Consider the following 22,795-nt stretch of genomic DNA (forward strand, 5'->3'; position numbering starts at 1 on the left):
AGAGAGTCTGTCCCGTGCGTTTAGCAACTGCCCTTTTTATCAGCTGTGGGCGAACCCCGGCCACTGCGACGTCCTCGGCAGGAGCGAGGCTCTTCCAAATCGTCCTCGTCAAAGCCGTGGAAAGTCGAGGTGTCACTTTCTGACGTGGAACCGAATAAGTCCTCCGTGGTGCGTGCTGCGGCCGCTGCCTCCTTCTCCTTCCTGCCTTCTCCTCCCAAATGAGCTGACATGTATGATGAATATATCAGCACATGGGTTAAGCAACAGACAGCATTATTAATATTCTTATTACATTATTACAGTGTTATTCTTAATAGCAAGATCATACATCATTTCACACCAAAGGGATTAACTGGGTGCGTCACCTGGTGACAGGGGTTTGGGGTAAGAGGACAAAGGCAACATTTCCAAGGAAAAGGGTTCTCCCCTCCCCAGAAAGGCATCATCTCTACTACAACATATTTGTCCGCAGCTCTGACAGCGCCAGATTCAACCACGATCTTTTTCTTTCTTTTCTTCGAAGGCACACATTCACGTGCATGCTCGCTCCACCCGCCCCAGACAATGAGTTTTCTTGGTGGTTTTTAAGCCTGGTTGGTATTTCTTTGGTGTTTTCAGTTGGCGTTTCTTTGCATAATGTTTGTCCTTCATTTTGACAGTCAGCTTTACAAAGGTATTACTGTCAGATAACCCGGTCAAGGTGGTTAAGCCTCCATCCGTTTTATTTTTATTTTTACCCGTTTCTAATCCCATTCTTCCCAAACCCTTTCAATGCTGCCCTTACAACATGTAGTTCATTTGCACTGAAAGCGAAAAGAAGTTGGAAAGTCTGATAAGTGGTAGGTATTCAAAGAGTCTCTCGTTTTGTTTACCCCTGGAGGACATGTCTGTGTCCTGCACTCACACACATGCACATTCACAAACACGCATATGTGCACACGGGCATGCAGGCACGTGAACGCACACTCCAGGTCTTAAACACGCCCAGGTCTAAGTTACTCCAGAAAGTCTGGGGTTGTTCAGTCTAACTCAGAGCACTCAGAAAGTGGGAACTAGGGGTGGCAAAGCCGAATAAAAGACAGTATCCTGAAATCTATAAAACTTGGGTACAAACGCCTTCATGTTCTAAATGGGCCCCAGGACTGCCCCTGTTGAGGTCACAAGGCTCCCCTTACAGTGTCAGTTTCAGGGATCTCATTTTTTCTCCCAGGAAAAGTAGGTAGTGGAGTAGATGGGATGGAAAAGACAGCTTTCCCGAGCTCCACACTCTTCCTTGCAAGGACTCCAGGGAGGCCCTAGAGAAGTATTCACCCACCTGCCTTCACAAAGCATATCCCATGGGCTAATGCCACCTGTTTATTCCCCAGAGGTCAACTATTTCAGGAACATCAGAGTCAGACCTAGACTAAATTATCCACCAAAACGAATCCTTGGCGAATGCAATGAGAACACCTAGGCTGGTATAAAACGGCCCCCTGGGTCACATAGCAGACAGATCCTGGGAAGAATAAGCTGAGTTAAGGCTGTGGGAGAGAGAGGCTTTGGATAGGAAAAAGCAGCTCCCCACTTCTGGTCCCCCATGGATCACATTCAAGTACCCCATCTTTTGTAGGAAAGGAAGAGGGGACATCTCAGCAGCTTTCACTGAGAATTCTGAAGCTGCCCTCTCTAACCCATCCTCAACCCACAGCAGTCCATACAATTCTGACTAGAATATCTTGCCACCAAGTAACTCTGCTTCTGGTGGTAGAGATTTTGTCTAATGGCTTTCTCTTTAAAAATGCTGAACTGAATTTCATTTGCTTCGTTTTCTTTCTGAGTTTGCTTCATTTCCGAGTTTCTAAATCCCAGAGTCCATTATCATATGGGCCCCCTTGTCTAAGCTGGCACCAGTAGAATAAAAAGTTCAACATTAGGTATCACATTTGCCAAGTAAAGGAATTGACAGAATTGCACAGATGGGCCACCCTGCCACGGTCCTTGAGCATTAAATGTGGGGGGTTGTGTGCGGTGGAAACCACAATGCTCTTGCAGTTACTGATTTGCCATCTTAAACCTTAAACAATCCAAAACCAAATATTAACGGACTAAAAGCTAAAGTCTACGGACAGAGCCAGGGAAGAATTGAGCTGCTATAGTAAAGCCAGGTGTGGTCATCTCAGGCCCTCTCTCAGGACTAGGAGTTGAACAGATGCTGGGTAGAAAGGTGGGAAGGAGCCATGACTCCCAGCTGCTGGAACCAACCATCCAGCAGAACTGAATTTCATCCACTAGTCAACAGATGATGAGACTAAAGATGAGTCTGAAACTTTCCTCCCTGCCTTGCACTTGAGCCTCATTACAACACAAAACAATATGAAAAGCCAACCATGATCCAGCATGAAAAAAGCAAAACAAAAGCCTGAAGACTGAACTCATTTTAAGAACGAAAGAACAAAACCAGGTTTAGTCTTTGAATAGATTAAAGATGAAAATTCAAAACATCCCAAGCCTACTCCAGAAGAGCCCTAAGAACGCCTGCCCTTTTGCCTCCTTGATCTACCAGGCTCTCTTTGGTTTTCCATATGAGAAATGGGATGAGTGGCCAATGGAGGTGGTATTCACACTGCTACCCAGAAGCCTAGGGGTCTCTGACTCCCCCACAACTCCAGGTGTGGCAGCTCTCCCAACATTCATGTCTCCACATTCTTCCGGTTTGCCCCGGGCACTTCCACAGAACAAACATGTCTTTTTGTGATGTGCACATCACCCGATACAGGAAGCACACTGCCTCTGTCTCCGGCTGTTTCCACACTGTCTCACCGTCGTCCATAACAACACACACCAAGAAATATCTACCTCATGGAAAGGCCGGACAGACACAAGCCCACACCTTCTTCTTTCCCTTTTCCCTGGATCCCAGAGCACAGATTTTAGTTCTTAAGACTCAAGCAGGAAAAAACAGTCAAAATAACCTGAAAATCCCCCTTGCACTCGAAAAATCACCACCATCACTTCTGGACCCACCCTTCAGTCCCTGTCCCCAACAAGATGGCAGAGGCATGAGAGTGGAGGAGGTCCTGGTCTACGGGCACACAATGAGAGAAGGGGCCACACTCACCAGAGCGTCCACAGTCTGCACAGGATACCAGCTCCTCCGGCCTCCCACTCTTCTTGTTCATGTTGGAGCCCCCCAAGCAGAAGTCACAGTAGTTATTGGGAATGACTGTCCCATCCGGTCCTTTCTGGGCTGTGGAAACATTTTTTAAAAATCCAGTGTTAGGCTGAAGTGAGTCTCCACTGGCCCCTCTTCTCCTGCTGGTGTGGCTGAATCTGCTCCAGAAAGAATATGAGGTTTAGAATCCAAGGTTTGGTTACAACCAGGCTGTTTTCTTGGGGCAAGTTTTATGATTCTCCTCAATTCAGTGGTACTAATGTCTTGTAAGCCATTCAGAGCCGAGTTTGATTTTTGCAATATTTGTCAGTTCTGTGTTGGTAGAGAAACAACCCTGCTCCTCTGATTGCCTCCCTGGATCACTGAAGCATCCGGACAGCCTACAAGTCAAGTGAACCTCTCTCATCCCTGAACAACTGGCCCTCAGGGTCCAAACATCAGATGACAACCATCAGTGGTGCTGTGACTATAGGGAAAGAGAAAGGCCACTACCTAGGCCTTGCCCTACCTAGGGAAAGAGGCACCTGTTTAGTAAACAGTCCTTCTGTCTCTGAACAGGAAAACAAAGAAGCAAGGATGAGGGAGTCATTCCAGGAAGGATCCTGAAGATGCTCTTGGGGACTCTGATACACATGTTGGCAGGTATATAGGTGTCCACTCTTGTTCAGCCCCATCCATCTCCCTAAAGTCCAGACTCATTGGTTATGGAAAGCACCCAGGACTAGTTAATCAGCAGATCCCTAGAATCAGAACTGGACACTTAGCTCAGTCTCATACTGGACATCAACCCTGAATAGTCATTGGAAGGACTGTTGCTGAAGTTGAAGCTCCAATACTTTGGCCACCTGATGCAAAGACTCAACACAGTGGAAAAGACTCTGATGGTGGGAAACACCAAAGGCAAAAAGAGGGCAGCAGAGGATGAGATGGTTGCACAGTGTCACCAACTCAATGGACATGAACTGGAGCAAACTCTGGGAGATAGTGGGGGACAGGGAAACCTGGTGTGCTGCAATCCACAGGGTCGCTAAGAGTCAGACATGACTTCGCAACTGAAAAACAACATACCAGACATGGAGTGAATGGTGAGTTAATGAGCATATCTTGAGGCTTAAGATTTTCACAAGGCACCCTTGCTGAAAGGCCTTACACAAAAGCAAAGGAATATCTTGGGACATGATTTTTCAAAACAAAGTTTGTGAAAACAGCACATGTCCTCAAGCACTGAAATCTCAGTTTCTAGGGGCTGGTTTAAAAGCTTTGGACAGGTTCTTTGTATGAGGAGAAATGCTTTCATTTTCCTTGTTTTTCGATCCCTATTGTGGACACTTCTTTGTCATATTAACACTCTCTGTCTGTGACAAAGAAGAGAAGTCTCTCTGTTTATGGGATCAGCCTAAACCACAAGGGTAACTTCCTCCTCCCCAATTCCAACGTCTGCCACTATCTTTCATTATTCACTGGCTAACATTAATCAGGGTCCCGTAGGGTACAAATCTGTAAAAGGAAGCAGATATGTGAGCAGGAATACCATCCAGACAGTAAGTGATAAACGGATTCACCCTCTTTAATATGATTCCCCCTGGCCTCTGCTTCCTCCATGCCTCTTCTTTGCCTCCAGGAATAGAAAAACTTACCTGGGGAAGGCGGAAGACAAAAGCTCGCAGAATTACATTATAGAGGGTTAATCCATTTATCAGTTGCTATTTGGATTGTTTAATCAGTTTCTAAGTCATTGATTTTCATCTTCAGGGAGGCAGACAATTCTCTGCAAGAAAAGTGGGGGCTGACTGGGGTAAACAGAGAAGGGGGCCACACCCTGTGGCCTCCAGGAATGTGGGTTTTTCTTCATCAGTCACTGCATCTCAAAGACAGATGTGCCTCATACAGAATGGTTTTGCAAATAATCTCCAAAAAGCAGGATGTCCGCAAAAAGTTTACTCTGCCTGTGAAATTCATTGCCCAAATCCAGAAGGAAGTCCCTTTCTTCTTCTTCTTCACTCAGTTGCCATCTTAACCATTTTTAGAACTCTCTTAAGGAAATCCAAGTATGTTTATGAAACAAATAAACTCAGGGTTTCTTCATTAAGCAACTATCATGGAAATCAATCAAAAGATGAACAGAAAGAAGTGGGTTATTTCAAATGGAGGGGTTGAGTGCCAACCAAAGCTAAGTTTCATGACTGGGATGAACTAGATATAAAATGTGGAAATGCCCATCACAACTTAGGTAGCTTCCTGCATGATGAGAGATTAAAGAATTCCATGCATATCATCACACCGGACCTCTTAGGAGGCCCAGTCTCATCACCTTCTTCTTTCCTGCTCTCTTAGGGACTCCTTTCTATGTCAGACTTCTCCCCTTTCACAAAATCTGTAAGCAATCAAAGGATCTAGGTTTTCTCCAACATACCATATCCCTTGTGATTTATCAAAATGAAAACATAGAATATACAGCGTAAGAATGCCCAGAAAGGGACTTCCCTGGTGGTCCAGTGATAAGGAATCTGCCTTCCAATGCAGCAGATGTGGGTTCAATCCCTGGTTGGGAAGCTAAGATCCCACATGCCACAGGGCAACTCAGCCCATACACCTCAACTAGATAGCCTGTGTACCACAAACTACAGCGCCCACATGCTCCAGAGCCCATGAACCACAATTAGAGAGAAGCCTCTGAGCACAACAACTAAGACCCTATGCAGCAAAAAAAAAAAAAAAGCCCAGGTAATTCTTTACAGTTTTTACCACCAACAGACCATTGGTAGAGCACCGTATTAAACTAGGACTTGAACCCCTATTACAGTAGGTACAACATTGTGCTATACATAGACACACAAGGAAAGTAAAGACTAGGATTGCCTCATGAGGAGGGAAAAACAGGTTGCGCCTACCCACTTAGCCCCCTGTTCAATCACTTTTTGAGAAGATAAAGAAGCAGACATATATGACAACTACAAGATGGTAACATATCTTACCCTGATGCTTTTCACATACTATTTCATTGATTCTCACAACATTTTGGTGAAATAGGGAGCATCTGACAGATGAGGTAACTGAAGCCCAAAGAGATGAAGGGGCTGGCTCCAGGGCCTAGTTAAGATGTGGAGGAAGTGGGATTCACCCCCTGGGTTATCAATGTTCCCAGAGACTCTGTCTCTAATCACACTTCTCTGCCTCCAGGAAGTCCAGAGCCAATTCTGCATATAAAATATTTCATAAATCTCTTTAAACTCAATGTGATTCACCCATTACTTTACTTGGGAAGCCCAAAGCAATAAAAAGTATTGAGATTGGCCTGATAAAAGCGGAAATTCCCTTTGAACTTACATTTAATGTCTCTACCACAGTAATCCATCCCGGTGGCCCTGTTTATTGTCATAGACTCCATGAAAACACTTCTCCAGAGGATTCCAGAGGCTCATGAAGGAATTTTTTAAAGTAAAGCTCACACCGTGGCTTTATCGGCCTTTGGCCTGACCCATCCATGAGCAATTTCCTGGCACCATCTATGAGGTCATTATAAAAAGGATTTTACTATAAATAGGAAGCTTGCCCAGACCTTGCCAGTAGTATTTAAATAGACATTCCGCTTCTGCTTATGGGAAATTGAGTCCTGCTTCATAGAACAGGATGATGGGGAGGCCTACGACCTGAGTGGTATGTCGATGGCAGCATCTGCGATGATAGATTTGGTTTTTTGTTGATTAATGTTCATGGGCTGAGATCATATAAGCGAAACAAAGAAGCTGCTGAGAAAATAAAGTGAGCCTTGAGAGAGCTTCCCTCATGGCTCAGATGGTAAAGAATCCACCTGCAATGTAGGAGGACCCAGGTTCAATCCCTGGGTTGGGAAGATCCCCTAGAGGATGGCATGGCTACCCACTCCAGTATGCTTGCCTGTAGCATTCTATAGACAGAGGAACCTGGTGGGCTACAGTCCATGGGGTTGCAAAAAGTCAGACATGACAGCAACTAACATTTTCTAACACTTTGAGAGTTCAGGGGTTCACCTAGGAGGTGAGGGGGGGTAACTTTGAAAAGTTCAAAGGAAAAAAAATGGAAATCAGGAACAAAGTTCATGAAAAAATGCCAAACAATAATAATAACAGAAGATGGGAGGGAGTATTCAGATAAAACAAATCAAGAGAAAGGAAAAGCCAGGTCCCAAATAATCCCACCAGCACACTGGGGAAAGGGTGAGCCGTCCTTCAGGGAAGGTATCAGAGCACACGAGCACATCACAGGACTTCTGACTTCAGCCAGGACACGTGGCAAGGGCAAGCAAGGCCCCGAACCTTCCACAGAACTACTACCAGGACAGGGCTGTCTGGCCCCTCTCTAGGTCTGATTGCTGCAGTGACGCGCCTGCCACTCAGGAGAAGAAAGCATGGAGGCCACAGGCTGGCCACCAGCAACAACCCTTCACCTGCTTCTGCCGAGACCAGAGCCTCCTCCCTAGGGTCCTAGGGAAGGAGAAAGCCAGCTGGAAGCTCAGGCTCCTCCATGGCACATCCACAAAAGCACGACTTCACATCCCGAGCAGATGCTCCAACCACCTGCCAGGGTACACAGCCTCGGGGCTGTGTTCTGTGCCCACCATCCAGCCCCACCCCAGCCCAGGCCTGCAGCTGTCCAGCCAGGGCTGGCTAGCAGGACGGTGCACCTGCTCAAGGAACCCAGGGCGGGCAGGGAGAAGAGCCCTCTAGGAGGCGCTGTGCCTCTCCACGCCCCCCCAACCCCTCTCTCGTTCCCCCACCACCCTTCACGGCTGACAGTTCCCGTCCCTCCACAGGTCTGACATGTTGCCATGGCAACCGGAATCCTGGGCTGCGGCAGCCTCTGGTCTTGCCACCTGTTATTACTTCATCTCTCAAGTGTAAAGCATCCTAGCCTGGTGCCATGTGGCTGCACAGAGTGCATCTTCAGAGGACAGAGTTAAAGAGAAGCGAGAGGCAAAGAGGGAAAAGGTGGAAAGCGGCCCCAGGCTGGCCACACAGGGCACACCGGACAGGCTGGGCTGGCGGAGGAAGCTGCAGAGATGGGGTGGGAGGTGTCGGGGGCGGGGGGAGCCAACGTGCCTTCCCTTCAGAATAAGCGAGCAGGCCTCAGCTGGAGGCCACCGCCGCCTGCTCCCTTCCACCCAGCCTTTAATCAGGGACCCGGGAAGGGAGGGGGAGGCAGCAGAAGGCTGGGGCTGGGAAAAGATCTGTGCCGGGCCCAAGTAGAGCAGAACCACGAGAGGGTTAAAGTGATGAGATAAAGACTGCGGCGAAGGCTGGACCAGAGGGCACACAGAGCCTCCAAGCCTGGATAAATGGCCTTAATTCTCATGCTTCTGCTCACCCTACTCCTTACGTGTTTACTCATATAAATTATCCCCAAGGCCTGACACCTTTTTTTCATTGCTTCCCTAGAACTGATGAAAAAATAAATCCCACAGATCCCAGGAATAAAAATGTTGGGATTCCATTCAGGCTGGTTCTTCTTGGCCACCTAATAGCAACTCCGGCCCCACTTCGGGGCTCCAGAGGGAAGACGAATGATGCCCTCCTCCATGAATGTGGAGGACAGGGCAGCCGGGGAGCCCAGGGGAAAACAGACACCTGGGTCCACTCAGCACGTGACCGCTAGGCCTCATGTGCCATCTCACCACCTGGCATTGAACACAGTGCAAGTGCGTGACAGGGACTTGGGAGAGGTGCTGCTAAGGCTAAATGACTCCAGGCCCCCAGATTAGTCCTTCTGGAGACAAGAAGGCCGAGGGCTGATTTAATAAGTCTTCAGGTTTGTGGATAGGCCTAAGTCTCCAAACTCCATATTGTCAAGGACAACTGGAGACAGGAGCTGAAATGGCAGCACACTGCTGTCAGAAAGCTGGACACAAGCGCAGCTCAACAGGTGAAGGCCTGGGTGGAGGAGCAGGCTTCTCGGGAAAGGTCTCTGCACCTGGGAAGATGTCCCTGGCCCAGGTTTGTTTGAATGTGTGCCCATCTAGAGGCAAGAGAATATACGAGATGTTGTCTTAAGGCCCCCTTTAGGCCTATTATCTGAGGATTATAATAGAGTGAAAGAAGAGACAGAAAAGCAAAGTTTTCCAGACCCCGAGGAACTCAGCCTTTCATCCCTGCTTTATATCTGTGTACGTGTCTCTCTCCCTGTTAGCCGTGAGCTCCCTGAGGGCAGGAGTGGTGTCTTTAATCTCTGAATCCCCAGCACCAGACACGGTGATTGACACAGAGCTGACAATAAATACTTAATGAAAGGGTGGGCAGATCTTCACAGAGGCTTTTGGGAGGGGAAGAAAAACAACTGCCAGGAAAAGCGAAGTCAAAGATCAGGAATTCAGGGGATGCAAAGTGTCTCCTGAGAACTGACTGACCATCCTAAGGCACTTCCAGCACCAGTCTTGGCTGTAGCAGGGGACATAAAGACTGGGGGTGGGGGCATCAGAGAGAATAAAGCAGTGGTGGAGGAAGTAAACAGGTCTGCCCTCCTGCGGGAAGCCTCTCCCTTAGGCATTTCTTGGAAAGCCAAGATGGAAGGAGTTAAGAACTCTCAGTCTCAGTTGGCCCCCAGGGCCCCTTGAACCCCATGTTTGCTGTCTTGCCAGGAGCCCTGAAGTAGCCAGTGAGAATATTAGGCCCTGAATTACTATGTGCTCTGGTGGCTGTAGAATCTTCCTGAAAATGTTAAGTGTATGCCACTCATCCCAGCCTTCTTTACACCTGTCTTCTTCCCTCTGTCTTTATAGAACCCAAGATTCAAACTGTTAGACACAGACCTTGCAAATATTTACTCCAAGACACTGTGCTGTAGAATCAGAAAGCACGTGTCTGTTCACACCGATGTCTCCCTCTTCACGGGTGTGTTTGGTTAGAGTTGCCATTTGCCAGGAGTTTGGACCCCACGTCCCCAGTTCTGAGACTGGACAGTCACGTGACCCGACAGTAAGGTCCTCTGTGCTCCAGCCTTAGGCCAGCAACCAGGGGTCTGTCACGAGGCTTCGGAAGAGTGAGAAAAAGATGAAGCAAAACGGATTACTTTTCTCGGTGCTGATTAAGGAAAAGCACAAGGAGACGTTTCCATTTTCCAGCGGCAGGTCATGTGGGTCAGTTCGTGCCCTGGCGTAGCAACTTGTTATTGCCACCAAATGAGTCAGCTGAGGGGAAGAACGTTTCACTTGAGAGGAACAATGTCAGAAGGGCTGTGAATGAAGTGGCGTCGTTCCCCTGAGAGAATGGCAGGCCATCCCGGTGCTGTCGAGCAGCAGAAGCCTGGTCCGCTTCACTCATCAGGATATTATTATCGTGATGGCAGAACTCTGCAAGCCCCCTCCCTTTCCTCCTCTCTGCCTTGCCCCTCTCCACCCCTCCTCGCCACCACCTCCACGGGACTCAGGCCTGTCAACCCCATTGGTCTGCCAAGGACCAGCATTTTCTGTGTCCTTCAGACTGAAAAACAGTATTCAGGAAAAAGAAAAGGATGAGCCCCAAGCATCAGACCTAAGGAGGAGAGAGTCAAGGACCACGGAGCTGATGGGCGGGTCAGCCCTGGGGTAAGGGCCCAGACGAGGACCACACCCATAAAGCAAGCCGGGGAGCGGGTGCTGGGAGCCACACAGACATTGCCTTCGGTAGGACACAGTCCTAGGAAAAGGATGAAAACCAAGTTCCCCCTAGATTTCACAGTGCCACATTATTCCTGGTTACGTGACTCAGTGCTTCCAAAAGAATGAAAGGGCAGTGGTTCACACAGGGACTTCCTAAAAATGCTAATTCTAGGCCCCCACCCCAGACCTACCTAATCCAAAATTCTGGGATGGGATCCAGCAGTGCGTGTGTGTTTAAGGAACAGGTGTTCCTGACGCGCTCGAGCTGGAGGACCACAGCTCTAATGAGACACGTGACAGACAGAGCGCATTGCGTCACACACGTCTTCCGTCAGTGCTGTTCTGTATATTAACTCACTTATTTCACCATCACCTAACCCTGTGGCGAAGGTGCATGAGGGCCTCCCCGGTGGCTCAGTGGTAACGAGTCTGCCTGCAATGCAGGAGATGAAGGAGACTCAGGTTCAATCCCTGGGCTGGGAAGATCCCCTGGAGGAGCATGGCAACCCACTCCAGTATTCTTGCCTGGAGAATCCCATGGACAGAGGAGGCTGGCAGGCTACAGTCCATGGGGTTGCAAAGAGTCGGCAAGGACTGAGACAACTGAGCCCAAATTGATGCATAAATGTTCTCATTTCACACAGGTGATATGGCACAAGGAAGCTTGTCTAAGGTCAAGCTACATGGGCCTTGAGCCCAGGCAGTGCGGCTCTTAGCTGGCCCACCTAATACTACCTTGCCACAGGCACATACAACCACACACCCGAGGGAAGTCAAGTCAGAGTGGCTGGCAGTCCCTGGAGGCTCAATTCAGTTCAGTTCAGTCGCTCAGTCGTGTCCGACTCTTTGTGACCCCATGAATCGCAGCACGCCAGGCCTCCCTGTCCATCACCGACTCCCGGAATTCACTCAGACTCACGTGCATCGAGCCAGTGACTCCATCCAGCCATCTCATCCTCGGTCGTCCCCTTCTCCTCCTGCCCCCAATCCCTCCCAGCATCAGAGTCTTTTCCAATGAGTCAACTCTTCTCATGAGGTGGCCAAAGTACTGGAGTTTCAGCTTCAGCATCATTCCCTCCAAAGAAATCCCAGGGCTGCTCTCCTTCAGGGCTTCTCAAATTTGAGTGTGGTGCAAACAAACCACTTAAGGATCACATGAAAATTCAGATTAAGACTCACAGGCCCAGGAAGGGCCTGAGAATCCATGTTTCTTAGAAGCTCCCCCACAGGGTAGCCAACTATCCAGGTGTGCCTGCCACTGAGGTGTTTTCAGGGCACAGAACTTTCAGGCTAAACCTGGGAATGTCCTCAGCCAACCTGGACAAGCTGGTCACCTGAGTCCCAGGTGATGCTGAAACTGCTGACCACACTTTGAGAAGCAAAAATGTGGGCTCTCAAGGTGAAGAGTTTGGATTGTATTCAAGTATGATGAAAGTTTTGAGAGCATGGTATGGCATAATCTACCTTTCACTTTTAAAAGACCACTTTGGCTACTCCATGGAGAAGAGACCGTGAGAGGTAAGAATAAAGGCAGAGAGACCAATTGAGAAGTTGCAATGATCCAAGCAGGAGCTGGAGCTGGTGGTGCTGGAGATGGAGAAAGGGAGACTGATTTGCAGTGTATTTTGGAAGGGGAGCCAATATGGGTGGTGAAGGGAACAGAGCCGAGGATGAGTCCTGGGGTTTTCACTTCAGGTGCAGCATCACCTTTTTAAAGAACAAGGCCAGAAAGAGATAAAAAGAACTTGGAAAGACTGAGCCACAGAATGAGAGAGAATGATGCAGGAAAATGGTTGAACAGAAAGGTGTGTGATTTTTTTTTTTTTCCCACAGCAAAACTCATTTACAAGTCTCAAGCAGAATTTGTAAAGGAGGTTCCACATAACATCATAAATAGCTGAAGTTTGTTCTGAAGATTAAATATGCCTGCTATGGCCTGAATTGTTTCTCCCCTAAAATGCATACATTAAAGTCTTCACCCTTAGTGTGATGGCATCGAGAGATGAGGCCCTCGTGGTGGGGATTAGTGTTCTTATTTGAAGAGACACCAGAGAGTTTGCTTCTCTCTACTGACTTGTGGGGCTTCCCAGGTGGTGCCAGTGGTAAAGAATCCAGCTGCCAAAGGCAGGAGATATAAGAGACACAGGTTCGATCCCTGGGTCGGGAAGATCCCCTGGAGGAGGGCATGGCAACCCACTCCAGTATTCTAGCCTGGAGAATCCCATGGACAGAGGAGCCTGGTGGGCTGCAGTCCACGGGGTCACAAAGAGTCAGACACGACTGAAGGGACTTAGCTCACCTGGCCCTGCAGCAACATGTACCAAAAAAAGGCCATGTGAGGATATAGCAAAGAGATAGCCATCTCCAACCCAAGGAGAGAGTCCCCACAAGACACTGACCCACCTAAAAGACACTTTTAGAACTGTGAGAAATAAATTCCTATTGCTTAAGCTACCAGTCTATAGTATTTTGTTATATAGCCCAGGCTGTCTTCGATATTGCCCATTAATACATTCATTTCTTTTGAAAAGTCACTACACAATATGATGCACTTGATAATTGACCTACAGGGGAAAATTAAGGGTCATCAGTAAGACCACAACGAACATCCCAGGTTGAGACTGGGATTCATCACTTGAGGTTCCAGTGTCCTGACATAATTGAATGGTGTCCAAATTAAGCACATTCACATCTCAGCTTCTCATCTTGCTGTGTGACCTGGAGCAAGTTGCTAAACATTTCTGAGCCTCTGTTTCCTCATCCGTAAAATCAGAGGGAAGCATGTACCTCACGGACTTGGAGACGTCACATGAGATGATGCGTATAAAGTGCCTGGCACCATTAGGCGTTCCACCATGTCTTTCTCACTTTCTTTTCCTCTGTAAAACAATTTTATTTCTGAAAAGGCAGGAAAAATAGATCACAGTAAAAAAAAGTAAGTAAGCTTTCCCAAGAAGCGACACATGGCTGAAGAATTCACATTCATGTTCCGTGTCCAAGGGCACATCCCTCGGTCTCTGGGTGCCTTGGCGTCCTCTAGGAGACATGGCACCTACCTTATAAGGTTACTGTGAGGAATGAATGAGACAAACACGGCACGCTTAGCACAGCGTCTGACACATTCAAGGGATGTCAGCAAGTATTATCGTCCTTGTCGCTGATCAAGACCGTGGAACTCTTCAATCCTAAACATTCTAGGTAATTAGGCCAAAAATGTGAGAGAAATAATAGGCTCACAGAAAGGCAAGTGGCGGGTAGATGCCCGATTCTGGGGAAACAGGACAGGAAATTCAGGGCCAGACACCGGCTAGATTCCACCCCACAGCTTCCTCCTACCCAGTCTCTCATTTCCATCTCATTTCCTGGGGCCAAGACTACATGTTCTCTTTTAGGAGCCCCAGTTACACTTGGCCCCATGAGGGTGTATGCCCAGTAAGTGCTCAATAAACATTCATGGTAAGCTTATGTGGAAGGATTCGTGTACCATATCTAAGAGTTAGCAAAGGTTGTGCCAGGACTGAGTCAGGCTCTGATAGTTTCGCCTGAGGCCAGTGAGACCCCCATAAGCAGTCAGCTTCTCAGCATCACATAGCCACAGACAGGCCCTGGCTTAGATCATCCATCTGTGGTCTGGACATGCTCTGCTGGCCCAAAGGGCACAGAGGTGGGATGTAGGCACTCTTGTCAAGAGGGCCAGGTGCCAAACACCCGCATCGCCTGGAGACTCATAACAACCCCACAGGGGCAGAAAGATGGTTCTCTCTGTTTCATGGATGAGGCAGCTAAGGAGCAGAGAAGTGTAACTGACCCACATCCACACACACAGAAGATGCCAAGGTGGCCAGGGCATGATTCACACATGGGCCGGGCCAACTCCAATGCCATTTTCTCAGCCACAGGGTCCAGAGTGTGCATGATCCACTGGTTTGGAGAGCTAACTCCAAGTATACCTTCAAGGCCAGAGCAACCCCTCAGATTCTTCTTTGCTTTGGAATCTATAAACTGTTCAGTGAAATAATAATTCACCTAAGGAACACCCGTGTTCCAAATTTGCTCTTTAGGGAGTGAGAAGCAGCTCCCTTTTTCAGACAGAGCCCTGGATCAAAGCCTGAACTTCCTGTGTCAAGGTTGGGTAAGTGGTGGGGTGGCTTGTGTGGGTTATAAAGCTTCTCAGGCACCTTTCAGAGTGATCCAAAATTCTTAAGCTCATGCAAAACATAACTTTCACTCTTTCTCTTGAAGCTGTATCCGCTGCCCCTGGGCCATATGCTAGAGGACAGAGATGTCAGAAGGCTAACATCTGTTCCATCTTCCCCATCAGTGTGGCAATGACATCATATGCTTCTTTTAGATAATTTGCACATTATCAGACTAATTTTCAGATTATCTAATCAGCCGACATTACCCTTAATCAACTCGGCTCTCCTCTTTCAGTTCTGCAGAGTACAGCATGCCCTCCACAGGCATACCGGGGTGGGGACTTTTCTTCTCTTGACAGATATTGAGAGCCTAGCTATATGCCAGGCCACTGCTATTAAACAGAAGACTGAGCCCTCTTGGGACTGAGGGCAACCCGACTTCCATGCCAGGAACCTGAGACATAGGCTTGGAATAAATTTTATAAATCCATACATTAAAACATATTTCCTTCATAGAAGCTCCAAGTATGTTGTAGAGAGCATTCTACAATCACTTATGCTATTAAATAAGAAAGAGATGCCATACCACCATTAATAATGTGTGTGTATGTGTGTGCACGTGCGTGCATACTGTTGTGTCCAACTCTTTGCAACCCCATGGACTGTAGCCTGCCAGGCTCCTCTGTCCATGAAATTTTCTAGGCAAGACTGCTGGAGTGGGTTGCCATTTCCTTCTCCAGGAGATCTTTCTGACCCAGGGATTGAACCCCCATCTCTCGTGTCTCCTACATTGCCAGGCAGGTTCTTTACCAGCTGAGCCACCAGGGAAGCTCAGCAATTAATTATATGCCACATATATTTATTTATAAATCATTTATTCTTTGGCTCAGAGGTTAAAGCGTCTGCCTCCAATGCAGGAGACCTGGGTTCAGTCCCTGGGTTGGGAAGATCCCCTGGAGAAGGAAATGGCAACCCACTCCAGTGTTCTTGCCTGGAGAATCCCATGGACGGAGGAGCCTGGTGGGCTGCCGTCTACGGGGTCACAAAGAGTCGGACACAACTGAGCGACTTCACCACCAGTCTTACTTCTAGTAATGCTTCTCCTTTTCCTTTGTTGTTCAGTCACTAAGTCAAGTCCAGCTCTTTACGATCCCGTGGACTGCAGGAGGCCAGGCTCCTCTGTCCTCCACTGTCTCCTGGAATTTGCTCAAATTCATGTCCGTTGAGTCGGTGATGCTATCTAACCACCTCATCCTCTGCCACCCCCTTCTCCTTTTGCCTTCAATCCTCCCCAGCATCAGAGTCTTCTCCAATGAGTCAGCTCTTCACATCAGGTGGCCTACTTCAGCATCAGTCGTTCCAATGAATACTCAGGGTTGATTTCCATTAGGATTGACTGGCTTGATCTCCTTGCAGTCCAAGGGACTCTCAAGAGTTTTCCCCAGCACCACACTTCAAAAGCATCAATTCTTCAGCCCATAGCATTCTTTATGGTCCAACTCTCACATCCATACATGACTACTGGAATAACCAAAGATTTGACTATACAGACCTTTGTGGGCAAAGTGATGTCTCTGCTTTTTAATACGATGTCTAGGTTTGTTATAGCTTTCCTTCCAAGAAGCAAGCATCTTTTAATTTCATGGCTGCAGTCACCATGCACAGTGATTTTGGAGCCCAAGAAAATAAAGTATCCTTTTCCTATAGGATGACAACTACCCAGCCTGGCAGAGAAGATACTTAAAGCTGTGGCCTTTGCCCACATTTCCACCATTTCTCCAATCCCACTGTCAAACCCAACTACTACCCAGCATGTTGTCCGAACGGAACATGCTGTTTCATACCTCTGCCCATGTGCACACAGTTCCCTGTGCTTGGGAAGCGGTCTCCCACCCAGTCAATTTCTCCTTGTTCTTCAAGGGCTAACTTGAAGGTCACCTCCTCAGGGAAGCCTTTGCAAATCCCCTCATGGTTTTTAAATGTTCTAATGTTCTGAAGCTTTCATTGCCCTGCAGGACTTTTTAAAACCCAGATTTCTGGGGCTTCACGGTGGCTCAGTGGTAAAGAATCTGCTTGCCAATGCAGGAGACATGGGTTCGATCCCTGATCCGGGAAGATCTCACGTGCTGTGGAGCAACTAAGGCCGCACGTGCCACAACGATGGAACCAGTGCTCCAAAGCCCGGGAGCTACAAGTACTGAGCCCACACACCCTAGAGGCTGTGTTCTGCAGCAAGAGAAGCCACCAGCAATGAGAAGCCTGCGGCCCCCAACTAGCAAGTAGCCCATGCTTGTCACAACTAGAGAAAGCCCACGTGCAGCAACAAAGACCTAGCACAGCCAAAACATAAATTAAATAAATAAATAAAATTATTTAAACACACACACAAAGATTGCTGACCAGCACCCTCAGAGTCTGTTTCTGAAGGTCTGGTGGAGCCCAAAAAACTGCATTCCCAGCAAGTTCCCAGGTGATGCTGAAGTCACACGTAGAGCACTGCTGCCGGTGGAGTAGAAAGCGCGCAGTGCTCTTGAGCCCTTGGCTTCCTTCACCAGACTCTGTACAAACCCTATGACACATTCCTGCTCACGACTGCATGCTCTTCAAGGACGGGGACCAAGACAGTCTTTGATACCTGGTCATTAAACCAACAGATGGATGGGTGGATGGATGGATAGATGGATGGACGGACCAGTTAATATACTAGACTGAATTTATTCACACAGCTTTTTCATACAGGTCCATGACCTCAGAAATGCCCAAAGCCACACCACCCCCAAAGAAAGGTACCTTGAAAACATCGTCTATAATAGATAACCACTGTGCAAAGAAGATAAAAAGAAATTCAAGAAGAGCTTTGACATTGTGAGCCTGTGCAAAGGAGTTTTGAATTGTAACCCAGTGCTGTTTACCAAGGTGGCATTGACGGAGTCACAATAGGATGCCTCTGAGTGGCAGCTCTCAGAGTCCAAACCTGCCCCAACCCTCCCTCCATCTATTCACATCTATTCACATAAATACGGTGTGTGTGTGTATGTGTGTGTGTGTATCCGTCTGTACGCATATAGGCACACATGTGCACATGTGGTGATTGGCATTTGTAGAAAGTAGATGAAAGGGTCTAGTGGTGGTCTAGTGGCTAAGATGCCTTGCTCCCAAGGCAAGAGGCATAAGTTCAATTCCTGGTCAGGGAACTAGATCCCACATCAACTAAAGATCATCCCACAATGCAGATCAAAGATCCTATGTGCCAAAACTAAGGCTCAGCGCAGCCAGATAAATAAATAAAATATTTTTTTAAAAAAAGAAGAAGAAAGTAGATGAAGGTGGGCAGAGAAATATTAATAGAAGAAGTAGGAAGAATCCAGCCTCCTACAGGGAGGAGAAGGGTGGCAGCTCAGGCAGGGAGGACCCCATCAGAAAAGTCCTATCTGCCAAGGAGGGGTGTCTGAGCTCCACACAGCCCTGTGCTGCCTGGAGTTGAGGCAGAGAGGGAAGGGCACATAGCAAAGGGGACAGATGTGCTGGGGAGGCAAGCAGCCTATATTCAGGAGAAAATGTGAGCCTAGAAGAGAACAAAGGCAGCAGGGCTGGGAGGGGGCGGGAGGACAGAGGAGGGGCAGCACAGGGCAGCGTGGGGCGGGGGCAGGGGCAGTCAGAGCCGGTTCCCACACCCCACTCTGCCCTTTCAGCCACGGCAGGAGCAGGGACGAGCAATGGGCTTTGCTGGAGACGCAGCTGGGGGGATACACGAGGGACAGCAGGAGGACGAAAGTCAAAAGGTCTCTGCGGCTGCAGGTGGTGCAAAGGCAGATGCCTGTGACATCTCCAGCATCTTTAAAGGGCGGCTTTTCCCACAGGCCTGTGCTCACAAGCAGCTGGGGTCCCCCTGCAGCTCTGCTCAAAGAGGGAAAAGTCAGCTCCCACCTCACTGGCATCCAGAACCTTTCCGGGGGGTGGGGGACTGGAGATGAACCTCCGGATGGAGCACTCCTGCCTCCCTCCCCCACTCCAAAAGCCTTGCCAAGGGAGGATCACAGGCTGAGACCTCGGAATGCTGCCGAAGCTTGTCACCTTTGATTCCCCGCACAGCCCCTGTAGCATTTAGGGGCAGGATGGATGTCCCACCCCCAAACAGTGGGGGCAGCTAATGACTGGGTATTGATGATGCTGGCAATTAGAGCACATGAGAACATCGTGAGGGGGCCCGCTCACCAGGGACGTGTGGGAGGGAGCAAAGCACACACTCGGAGCAGCAAACAGTTGGTGTTTGTGTGCAGGGGGCCCAGGAAGAGAGCCACTGTCTCTTGGATTCGTCCAGAGAAATTGGGGAAGAGGGGAGGGAGGGCTCTGTGTACACTGAGGTTATCTCTGTAGCAGCCTGTTTCCCCCATCCCTGCTAGTAAAATTAGAGTTAATCACAGACTTCTCAGAAGCCTTGGGAGGAGATGTCATCAAAATTGTGCTTGCAAGGGTTCTAGAACCTTCCTCATGTGAGAAGGCCCTGGATGAGCCCAGCAACAGCTGTTGTTTTTCTATGCAGTTTAAACCCCTCCAGTGGTTGCATGATCCTTTATGAAGACCCCAATTTCTCTTGAGCAGGATGAGAGGAGGGGGATGGAGCGGGGCTAGAACAAGAGTACTCGCTGGCAAACCCCCCAAGAGAGGGGAACACAAATGGCCGGATACTCAGGGATTCGTCTCCACCCAGGAGAAAAGATGCAGCTTCCTCCCTAAGCAAGGCTGCCCAGCCTAATGGTGAGGGCATAAGGACAATGACCCACAAGACTGCGTGAGGAGATCCCGGTGGACGGAGAATAACAGGGGCCAGTGCCCACCTTGGAAGTCAACAGACAGCTGGGAGCGGCCCACAGGAACGGCTAAGGAGAAGTCCACTTGGGGCCCACGGTATACCTGGAGGTCACAAGGAACCTCCTCTGGGGCTGCCATCACCATGCACACACACACAAAAAGATCCAGACCAAAGAGAGGCACGCCAAACCGTGCAGCGCAAGGAACAAAACGGACATCTGAGAAGAGATTTAAAGGAGATACCCAGGTGGCTCGGTCGGTAAAGAATCTGCCTGCAATGCAGGAGACCTGGATTCGATCCCTGGATCAGGGAGATCCCCTAGAGAAGGAAATGGCAACCCACTCCAGTATTTTTGCCTGGGAAATCCCATGAACAGAGGAGCCTGGAGGGCTACAGGCCATGGGATCACAAAGAGTCAGACACGACTTAGCAACTAAACCACCACTACTGTAAAGGAGATAAAGTGTCAGTCACTCAGTCGTATCCAACTCTTTGTGACCCCATGGACTGTAGCCCACCAGGCTCCTCTGTCCTTGGAATTCTCCAGGCAAGAATACTGGAGTGGTCTGCCATTTCTTTCTGCAGGGGATCTTCCCGACCCAGGGATTGAACCCAGGTCTCCCACATTGCAGGCAGACTCTTTACCAACTGAGCCACCGGGGAGACTCTTAAAGAAGAGATAAGCCAGCACCAGCTGTTGATTAGTCACTAAGTCGTGTCCAACTCTTTGTGACCCCATGGACTGTATCCACCAGGCTCCTCTGCCCATGAGATTTTCCAGGCAAGAATACTGCAGTGGGTTGTCATTTCCTTCTCCAGAGGGTCTTCCCGACCCAGGGATTAAACTCATGTCTCCTGCTTTGGCAGGTGGATTCTTTACCACTGAGCCACCAGGGAAGCCCACAAGCCAGCACTGGGGGGAGGGGGAAATAACACCAAGCTGATAAACAGTTTAGAGAGAGCAACCTTTGCTAATCATGCCTTCCAGATAGCAACCCAAACCAAAGGAAGGCACTCATGGCCTCCTCGAGGCAGGAGACAGTAGCTATGCCTTGGCCACTTAGATCAGAGACAGGAGGAGAGGAGAGATGGCAGAATGCAAAACCCAGCTGATTGGTACAGGTCAATATATGTTTCTTTCTGGAAGATAAGGGTGACGGGACCAAGGGAACCTCTCCCCAGGGAGCAGGCAAAGACCTCAGCATTGTGACTACTCAGAAGCTGACATGCAGAGGAGGGCACCTCCTGCCTGCTTTCAGCTTCTGTCCAGATAACAAGAGTTGGTGAGAAAATAAAGGGTCGGACTTGCACCAGAAGAGAGGTTCACAAAGGGCTTGAATTCTGAAAGAGAGTGAAAATTAAAGAAGGTGCTATGGTCTGAATCGTGTCCCCTCAAACTCACATGTTGAACCCTAACCCCCAGGATATGACTATATTTGGATCTAAGGCCTTTAAAGAGATGATGAAAAAGCAAAAGTTAGAGTGAGACTGTTAGGATGGGCCCTAATCCAATCTGACCGGTGTCCTTATAAAAAGAGGAAATTTGGACACACACAGAGACCTCGGAAGTACATGTGCACAACGGGATGACCATATGAGAGGCAGCAGAAGGGTGGCCACCTGCAAACCAAGGAGAGGGACCTCCAAGGAGACCCACCCTGATGACACTTTGATGTGGGACTTCCAGCCCCAGAACTGTGAGAAAACAAATCACTGGTAAGCCAGTCAGTCTCGGGTACTTTGTTGGGGCAGTTCAAGGAAACTAAGACAGAAGGCAATGCTACAAGGGGAAAGTGGGTTGGGGGTTAGGGGAGAACCCAGTCTAATCCAAAGAAAGGTTTTGGCCAACATGTGTTCATTGTTTCAAACACTGGCTGAAGGCAGTCAGTTCACATCAGTTGACTGAGTTGACTGACTGACATGCGCAGGAGTCACCCTCAAACTCTAGAATCTGAATATTTTTCAAGGTCTGATCCCTTGTATTACATTGACTTGTTCGCTATAGGAACCCCTACCACAAAATCTTCTGAACAAAATAAAAAACACATAGCATGTCCACAATTATTCCTCACCCCATGATCCTAGAATGACCCACATTTGGAAGCAAGCCCTAAAGATCCCATCATCCCATCCCATCCTGAGTTTGGGGTGGGTCCAGAAACCATAAAGAATATCGTAGAGGGAAGTCACTTGGTGAATGCTAAGCCCTTTGAGACTCTCTAATTCATAACTGGAAGCTGAAGAAGGAAAGAAAGAATAGAAATGGAAACACAAATTTCAGAATCATTTTGGCTCTCCAGAGCCCAGCATCCCCAATGACAAGCACACCCAGGTCATGTTTGCTGACTGAGGGCTCACAGGAAGAGCATGGAAACTCTAGGGCAGTATTTTTTTTACCCAAATTGTGACCCTATGAGAGCCAAGCCGATGGATCAAGAATATCCTGTGTCTCTTATGGCCAAGGAGACATTTGGAAGGTCTGTCTGAACTGACACATTCCAGGGCTTTGCCCAACTCAGATTAGCAGCTGTGGATGGATCTTCTGGAGCTGGGGGAAAAGACTGCCAGGTCTGGCATTTGACGATGGCCAGGTAAAGAGGCTTCCCTTGACCTTAACACTTACCTTCTGTCCTCTGGGAGCAGAGCTGGGTGTGCCACCCTTGCTTAGCCCACTCTAAGCCCGGGGCTCCACTGACCTGCAGGGGTATCTGGGAGACTGAAATAGCCAACTCATCACAGGTCATTGAGACCAATCCACAGGTGCCAGCAGACAATCCCACAGGTGAACAGAAAGGAAAGCTTGTAGCCCTGCCCATCCACCTTACCACTCACCCAACCCAACACCTGGGAACTCACGTCTGTGGTTCTCGTTTCTGTGGTTGGGTGGGGACCGGGTCTCCTGGTCTTGGGCCTCATCCCCCTCCTCGCTGGCCAGGTGAGTGTGAGCGTAGTGGTAGCTGAGTCCTGGCCGGTTCTTGTACCGCTTGCCGCAGACTAGAGAAGAAAAGAAGAAAGGAAAACAAAAATGTCAGCAACATCTGCAGCCGCTGCCATCAATCTCCCAGGCAGTGGCTCATCCA

At 48.7% G+C, this 22,795-nt stretch overlaps 1 protein-coding gene across 1 annotated transcript in view; it reads right to left on the minus strand.

Annotated features, from left to right (window-relative positions):
* DPF3 (double PHD fingers 3) overlaps positions 1-22,795 on the minus strand; it is a 275,837-nt gene that overhangs the window by 53,747 nt on the left and 199,295 nt on the right. Inside the window, exons 7-8 of the mRNA XM_052647385.1 lie at positions 22,572-22,709; positions 3,101-3,229 (exon numbers count right to left, since the gene is read on the minus strand). Of these exons, the coding sequence (XP_052503345.1) occupies positions 3,101-3,229; positions 22,572-22,709 (267 nt within the window). The remainder of the gene's footprint in view (positions 1-3,100; positions 3,230-22,571; positions 22,710-22,795) is intronic.

This window comes from Budorcas taxicolor, chromosome 10, assembly GCF_023091745.1.
Source record: "Budorcas taxicolor isolate Tak-1 chromosome 10, Takin1.1, whole genome shotgun sequence".
Classification (NCBI taxonomy): domain Eukaryota; kingdom Metazoa; phylum Chordata; class Mammalia; order Artiodactyla; family Bovidae; genus Budorcas; species Budorcas taxicolor.